Source organism: Papio anubis, chromosome 7 (genome assembly GCF_008728515.1).
Source record: "Papio anubis isolate 15944 chromosome 7, Panubis1.0, whole genome shotgun sequence".
Lineage (NCBI taxonomy): Eukaryota > Metazoa > Chordata > Mammalia > Primates > Cercopithecidae > Papio > Papio anubis.
In genome coordinates, this window is record NC_044982.1 from 82,330,215 (window position 1) to 82,337,895 (window position 7,681).

Consider the following 7,681-nt stretch of genomic DNA (forward strand, 5'->3'; position numbering starts at 1 on the left):
CCTAAATGCTGGAATTACAGGCGTGAGCCACTGTGCCCAGCCAGCCCACTGTAATCTTAAGAGGTCCTCCAAAGGAACAGGGTGGGGATTGTTACATGCCATGACAGCCATGCAGATAACCTGTATTTTGGAATGTAACAGTATTATTTTCATCCAGAGGTCTCAGGAATTAGTGGAAGAGATGGCATTTGCAAAGAGCCCTTATGGGAATAATAAGGCTTTGGATAGACAAGGGGAAAGTTCTGTGGCCAACATCAGGAATGAAGAAAGAAGGAATCCTTATCAGTTTAGGAAAAGGCTAGAAGGAGAATGAGGTTTCACTGGGAGAACTATGGAGAACTATGGATGAATGATTGGACTGCTTTTTTTTTTTTTTTTTTTTTTTTTTTGAGATGGAGTCTTGCTCTGTCGCCCAGGTTGGAGTACAATGGCATGATCTTGGCTTACTGCAACCTCCGTCTCCCGGGTTCAAGCAATTCCCCTGCCTCAGCCTCTCGAGTAGCTGGGAGTACAGGCGTGTGCCACCACACCTGGCTAAGTTTTTGTATTTTTAGTAGAGACGGGGTTTTGCTATGTTGGCCAGGCTGGTCTTGAACTCCTGACCTCAGGTGATCCACCCACCTCGGCCTCACAAAGTGCTGGCACTGCAAGGCGTGAACCACTGCTCCTGACCTGGACTTCTTCTTAAGGGCTGGGAGGGAAAAAAATAATGCTTCCAAGGCATTGTGGTGAAGGAAATACACCGCAGGACATTATGGGAAAGATTCATCTGTAAGTTTTTCTTACTGTCCTCCCCTACACCCCCTTCAGCCAATCACTGTCTTTATCTCTGCTTTTCAAGATTCAGCCCTGGGCTGAAGACAAGGGTTCCTTTGCTGTGATCTTGCTATAAACTCCATGGGATTGTTCTTTAATTCAGGGCCTTATCCTGTCATAAAATATGAGATAAGAACGTGCTGCGAAGCACTGGACAGGCTGGAAGCCTGCCCCCATACATATCTCATTAAAACCTTAAAGGAACATGGGCAAAAGATAAACCAAGGGCAAGAAAACCTGCAGTCGCGAAGGTAACACGGATCATTAGTGACAGAGCCGATCTAGAGTACAGATCCACTCGTCCCATAATAGGCGCAAGGCGGTCTGCTTTGCCCGCAGCCCTTCGGAACACCCGGCTACGGGTTAGCGCTCCATCCCCGGGGCTCCGCGGAGCCAGTGGTGGTGGGCAACACAGGTTAACAGGCAAAGCCAATCAGCAACGAGAGCGGAAGTCGGGGAACCTAGCCAATAAGAGTTCGGGCAATTTTCTTTGCTTCACAATGGTGGGTTCTTTCCAGTCCGCTGGAGACAAAGGCGGGGCAAAGTTGGGATGCGGCCGCTGATTGGACAAATTGAAAGCCTTTAGCCCTATCAAGGAGCACCACGTGGGCGGGACTTCAGGTGCCAGTTCTGCAGGGAGCTGCAGCTTGCCCTGTCTCCCAGGCAGGCGCTGAGTCGCAACCGCCAGCTAGGGGCTCGGGAAGGCGGGGCTCGGATGCAATCGGGACCTCCTCCTGGGCTGGGCTTCGGGCGGACTCCCGGACCCCGGGCGCCGGGAGCCGGCGGGCTACCTGCGAGTCGAGTTAGCGTTGTCGCCGAACCGAAGTGAGAGGGCACGGGGAAGGGTCAAAGAGGGTGCCGAAGCGCTGGAAGGAGCTTCACGGACGCGAGCTAGGCACCGGCTCGCCTAATTCGGCACTAATCCGGCTTGCTGCTTCCCGGCCAGGCCCCGCTCGCCATGGGGGAGGTGGAGATCTCGGCCCTGGCCTACGTGAAGATGTGCCTGCATGCTGCCCGGTACCCACACGCCGCAGTCAACGGGCTGTTTCTGGCGCCAGCGCCGCGGTCCGGAGAATGCCTGTGCCTCACCGACTGTGTGCCCCTCTTCCACAGCCACCTGGCCCTGTCCGTCATGTTGGAGGTCGCCCTCAACCAGGTGCCTCCGTTGGATGCCCATCCCCCACCGCGAACCCACCCAACACCCCAGCCCAAGTTAATCCCCGGTCCCTTGGCAGCAGTGCGCATCCACAAAGCCAGCGGCACAATTTAATTACTGATGGCCCCTTTCCCACGACAGGTGGATGTGTGGGGAGCACAGGCCGGTCTGGTGGTGGCTGGTTACTACCATGCCAATGCAGCTGTGGACGACCAGAGGTGAGTGGCGTAGCCAGAGGAAGAAGGAAAGGATTATGGGGGGTTGTGGGTTGGAGGAATAGAGGGCGAGGATGCGTGGGGCATTGGGTGGAGGGGGGCGCACAAGATGAACCAAGGTCATTCCTTCTATCTTTCCTTCATCAAACGCTTAGGAGCAGGGGTTTTACACCAGGCACTATGCTGGGTACTGGAGTGAGGAAATATAAAGATGAATAGGACAGAGCCCTGCTCTGGAGTGCCGTTTCGGTGGGGAGGACAACTGTGTATCAACAGACTGATTTTGTTTTTTTTTTTTTTTTTTTTTGAGACGGAGTCTCGTTCTGTCGCCCAGGCTGGAGTGCAGTGGTGCAATCTCGGCTCACTGCAACCTCCACCTCCTGGATTCAGGATTCTTCTGCCTCAGCCTCTCGAGTAGCTGGGATCACAGATGAGCGCCACCATGCCTGGCTTTTTTTAATTATTATTTTTATTTTTTTGTTTTTAGTAGAGATGGGGTTTCGCCATGTTGGCCAGGCTGGTCTAGAACTTGACCTCAGGTGATCCACGAGCTTCAGCCTCCCAAAGTGCTGGGATTACAGGCGTGAGCCACCACTCCTGGCCAACAGACTGATCTTGCTTTAACTGAGGTGTCCCCCAGGTGCTGAAAGAACAGAGAAATCCCAACCAGCAACTTCAAAAATAAGGCAGTTTCCTTATATATATAGGAAAAGACAATTATATATATATATAAATCATATACATGAAGCAGATTAGAGATACTGTTTTGTAATTTGCGTTTCTCCCTCACTTAATAAATACTTGACATCATCCCATTTCCACAGCAAGATCTACCTTTCCCTAACAACTGTATAGTCTGAATATGGATGTACTATGATTTATTTAATGCTTCAAACATTGAGGTTGTTTCCAATGTTTTATTACAGACACTGTCCTATTATTACCGTAAATTCTTTATAAGTAGAATTTCTGGGTTAGCATATGTATAGTATGTAGTATGTATACAGTTTCAATTTGGATGGTTATGCCAAATTACCTTCCAAAAAGACCACCTTTGGTTTCCACTCTCACCAGCAGTATCTGAGCACCTGTTTCCCACAGCACTCAAGCATCAAGCAGTCGTACATCAAGCATCCAGCAGGCCCGATCCCCGCAGGCCACCTACAGGGAAAGGCCACAGCTGCGCCCACATCTATGAGACCTGGGAGGCCCAGCTCAAATGGATGGGTTTTGCCCACAGTTGGCTCCTCACTCCTCTGATCTTCCCTCTACACAGCCCTGGGCCCCTGGCCTTGAAAATTGCTGGGCGAATTGCAGAATTCTTCCCTGATGCAGTACTTATTATGGTGAGACTTGGGTTTCTGGGTGGGGAGGTGAAAAGAAAGTAGGGTGGGGGGACCCTTGAAACTCTCACTTGCCCTTCTTTGTCCACTCAGTTGGATAATCAGAAACTGGTGCCTCAGCCTCGTGTGCCCCCGGTCATCGTCCTGGAGAACCAAGGTCTCCGCTGGGTCCCTAAGGATAAGAACTTGTGAGTACCCCACTCCCTCTCTCTCTTCTTAGAAGCCCAAGATTCCTGGGTCTCCTCTGTCCTTGGCCCTGCCCCAAGGGTCTTTCTCTAGACCCAATCTCTGTCAAGTCTGTGTCTGGCCCCACTACTTGCTGTTTGACCTCCATGGGGATTGCTATTTCAGAGTGATGTGGAGGGACTGGGAAGAGTCACGGCAGATGGTGGGAGCTCTACTGGAAGATCGGGCCCACCAGCACCTTGTGGACTTTGACTGCCACCTTGACGACATCCGGCAGGACTGGACCAACCAGTGGCTCAACACTCAAATCACCCAGTGGGTTGGTCCCACTAATGGAAATGGAAATGCCTGAGCCAGGGCCAGCAGGGTCCAGATCCAATAAAGAGACTTGGGCTGATGGGCAGTGGTATAACTATATTTATTGTGCCTGGGAGGCAAGATGAGGGAAAAATCTCAACAGAAGCAAGTTTGGGGAAAATCTGGAGTCCCCAGTAAAAAGTAGGAAGGTCTCTGCTGTACCCATCCCAGAATGGGAGAGAGGGCTCTCAATAGATCATTCCCTTTGTTTCTCCCCTGGGCTTCTTGAGCTTCTCGAAGTTCTTCAGGATGATGTCATATAACACAGCCTACAGGGCCAGGGAGGAGTGGAGGTCAGTCAGAGGCCTCCAGTGGCTCTGTGCCCCATTTCTAGCCTTGTGGAGAAGCTGTGCTTTGTCACCCTTTACCCCCAGCCTGCAGGGTCAGGGAGTGCGTGGCCTGGGAAAGCTGCCTCTGCCCACCCCTGCCCTCGCCTCCTCACATAAGCATTGCGGATCTCCATGACCATCAGCCGGATGTCCCGGTACTCTGCCTCATCCAGCTCGTGCACCAGCTGCCGATAATCACCCTGTGGGAAGCTCGGGTCAGGCCTGACCTTACATGAGTCCTTCCCTCATGCACCCTGACCTGGGCCTCACCTACCACATGGGGCTGCTTGGCTGCTTTAGTCACTGCATCACCACGCTCAGAGAAATACCTGTGGAAGGAGAAGTGTGTATGGAGTAGAAGAAGAAGGAGGTCTCTGTCCCAAAACAGACTGTGTACATGGGTGGTCACTCACTTAGAGATTTGGGTGTGGAAGCCTTCTAGCTTGGTGTGGAGGCTGGTCATCAGCTCAAACACCTTCTCCTAGGGAAAAAAAGCAAGGGGGAAAGTAGAAGGAAGCATGGACTAGAAAAGAGCAGGGAAGTGGGGCAGAGCTCTCACCTGGACAGCCACTCCAAAATTGTTACCATCCTCAATCCGAGGTATCTGCAGCTGCAACCAGGTGGTGACCTGGGAAGAGGGAATGGCGTAATGCCACATCAGCCCTCTATCCAATTCCGTTTCATATTCTCCCTTGCTTCCCTCCCCACACTGGGTGGAGGCATGCCAGATCTCTCCTGAGCCTCAGAGCCCGGACTTCTGGTTTCACTTGCTGTGCCCTCTCTTGCTAAAACCTGGCATGTGCCAGGCCCTAAATGGCAGGGACTAAGAGGACAATGGTTTGACTTAAAGCCTGAGAGTTGAAGGGGGAGGGCCTACCAGGTTGAGCTGCTCAATGACATCCTTGATCTCAGGCTTCAAGCGCTGCAGAAGGACCAAGATCTTTTCATTGCAGTTCACTGGGCCACAGGGAGGACCTAGAGAGTGAGCAATGGGTCAGTCACATGATTGAGCCTGTGTGAGGGTTGAAGGGGAGAGTAGAAAGAAATCCTTAGGAGGGGCTCCTGTGGGTGGGACTCAAGTCTCTTCCCACAATTGTGGTTTCAAGTACCTTTGTCTTCATCCTCCCCCTTCTTCTTTTCATCCTTGTCTTCCTTCTGCAGAAAAAGAGGGGCTCATGAGAGTCAGGACTAAGGTTGATTACCCCCATGGTTGGATCCCTTCTCCCAGGTCTTCCCAGCTTGCCTCCTGCTGTTTCTTCCGTTCCTCTTTCTCTTTCTCCTTGACTGGATCAGGCACTGGGATGTCCAACGGGGCCTTCAGATTGCTCAGGTTGGCTTCATTGAGAGCTGGCTCCTGGTGTAGGGTGGGAGGAGGGCTGGAGGTGAGGGGGTTCCTTTCACCTCACTCTCACAGCCCCTGACCCTTCTCTTGGCCTTTACTCCCTAGCTCCCTGCCCAGCCGCGGTACCTTTAAAAATGCATCCAGCTCAGAAATCTTCTTGGGGAAATAGCTCCCGAGCAGGTTCTCTGTCTGTGTGTGAGGTGGGATGGAGAAGGATGGGAGTCAGCATCAAATGCCCATCCTAGGTGGTGAGGCAGGGTTGAGCAGTAGGAGTTGGGCAGGGGTGGGGCCGCTGATGGGGCATGTCTTACCTTGGTACAGAGGTCTTCACGAAACACATCCACCTGTGGGGCACATGCATCCCTTCAGAAACTTGGCTTTAAGGCCAGTTCATTTGAGGACAGTTCCCTTAGGGTTATGTAGGGCCTGACCTGGGGAAGGGTGGAGGGGATCCCTCTAAGGCCAGACCTGAAGAAAGCGAGATGGATGCCTGTGGGGTGGTTTGGGGTGGTGGAGGAGTGGAACTCTGCAGACCTGGATCTACGGAGAGTGGAATGGGTATCCCTAGGGCTGGATACGGGGGATGAGAACATTCCTGGCAGTGAAGGGCCAGTGGTTCACGTGAGAACAGATCCCTGGGGTCGCCTGGCAGGTGTGAGGAGGGGTGCTGAGAGCCCTCTGCGAGCAGGACAGGGACAGGGTGGGCCCCGGGACCCTCCCTAAGGGAAAGGCCACGAGGTAGCTGGGGCAGTCCCGCATCCAGTCTGTGTGTGGCCCCGGCTCCAGGCCAGCGGAGTTCCCCTCCACGCCAGCTCTCCGCTTCACCTCACCCCACAGAACCACGGCCGCCTCGCCTGTCCCCGCAGGCAGCAGTCACCGCCCTCCCCGGGGCGCAGGTGCTCCGGGAGCGCCAGTTCGGCGGACTGCCCCTGACTTGTGTGGGAGTCTGGGGGGGCGGGTCGGGGATGCCCCCGGCCGCTCGAGCCACGCCTCCCCAGTGGGCCCTTTCTAGACCCCGCGGCGCTCACCTTGGCTTGGGCCTCGGGCTGGACCCTGAGCGTGGCCATGACCGGGACGGGGGGGCCTAGCGCCGCACGAGGAGCGGAGTGGGCACCGCGAAGGGAAAGCGAAAGCGGCGCTCGCACCACTCACGGCCTTCCTGGGTAGTGGGGCGGGGAGGGCTGGAGGAGGCGGGGTCAGCCCTGCCAGGGAGAGGGGCAGTGCAGCAGAGGAGGGCGGCGGGTGCGGCTCCCCCTAGCGCGCACAGGCTGCCTCGCGAGGGCCAGTTTCCAGCCTCCCCACCCCCGCCGGCCGGGTCCCCGCCTCCCGCCTCCCGCCTCCCGCCTCCCGCCTCCCGCCTCCCGCCTCTCGCCACTCGCCGCCCGCCGTCCGAGGACGCCGGGTCCTCCCATCGTCTAGTCTAAGCCAGTCTCTCCGCGCCCCGCCCTCCACCTTCCGCCTCCCAACTGGCTCCCCACCTGCTCTCTTCTTCCCCTGCTCCGCCTGGGACAGATAAGTCTTACTTAGGGCTCTTCTGTCTTTCCCCAGAGATGGAATAAGACCTGGCCTCTCTTTCCTAGCCTTGCTAGCGTGGGCCTGTGGCTCTGCCGACATCCTCCGCACCTGTAGCAACACCGGCACCAGAGCCGACAGCATCCCTATCCAAACCCGGACCAGCTCTCTCCTGGACCACCGCGGCATATGCCATTCTACAACCCACTCTCACAGAGCAGCGGGTTCATGCCTCTGTCTGGCTTAAAACCCTTTCTCAGCTGCCTGTTGACCTTAGAATGAAATCCAAAAGGCTGTTGCAGCTGTCTCCCCTTTAAGTTCACTTTTTACTACTTGCCCCTTCATTCATTACGCTTGCAAATACTCGGGCTATTTGTTTCCCAAATGTGTCATGTTCATTCCTGCCTCAGGGCCTTTGCCCTTGC

At 54.7% G+C, this 7,681-nt stretch overlaps 2 protein-coding genes across 9 annotated transcripts; one reads left to right on the forward strand and one right to left on the reverse strand.

Moving 5' to 3' along the window:
- Positions 1-1,447: 1,447 nt before the first annotated feature.
- On the forward strand, positions 1,448-4,119 carry EMC9 (ER membrane protein complex subunit 9). Of its 7 annotated transcripts, none has more exons than XM_003901627.5 (6): positions 1,448-1,641; positions 1,763-1,972; positions 2,114-2,190; positions 3,464-3,533; positions 3,624-3,718; positions 3,882-4,119. In XM_003901627.5, the coding sequence occupies exons 2-6, from the start codon at positions 1,775-1,777 to the stop codon at positions 4,066-4,068; spliced, it is 627 nt and encodes a 208-aa protein (XP_003901676.1). In that variant the 5' UTR covers positions 1,448-1,641; positions 1,763-1,774; the 3' UTR covers positions 4,069-4,119. The 7 variants fall into 7 exon arrangements, with proteins under 7 accessions (XP_003901676.1, XP_009209544.1, XP_009209543.1 ...); XM_009211279.4 differs by having other exon boundaries at positions 1,465-1,641; positions 3,289-3,533; XM_009211277.3 differs by having other exon boundaries at positions 1,466-1,641; positions 3,262-3,533.
- Positions 2,651-6,967, reverse strand: PSME1 (proteasome activator subunit 1). 2 transcript variants are annotated; one of them, XR_002523266.2, is made up of 12 exons: positions 6,773-6,967; positions 6,056-6,088; positions 5,871-5,933; positions 5,646-5,756; positions 5,512-5,557; positions 5,280-5,377; positions 4,962-5,030; positions 4,816-4,883; positions 4,677-4,731; positions 4,516-4,602; positions 3,602-3,702; positions 2,651-3,348 (listed from the first exon to the last, which is right to left on the reverse strand). XR_002523266.2 is itself a non-coding variant. In XM_003901623.5 (11 exons), the coding sequence occupies exons 1-11, from the start codon at positions 6,809-6,811 to the stop codon at positions 4,262-4,264; spliced, it is 750 nt and encodes a 249-aa protein (XP_003901672.1). In that variant the 5' UTR covers positions 6,812-6,967; the 3' UTR covers positions 4,116-4,261. The 2 variants fall into 2 exon arrangements, 1 of the variants encoding a protein (XP_003901672.1); XM_003901623.5 differs by lacking the exons at positions 2,651-3,348; positions 3,602-3,702 and adding an exon at positions 4,116-4,342.
- Between the last annotated feature and the right edge of the window lie 714 nt (positions 6,968-7,681).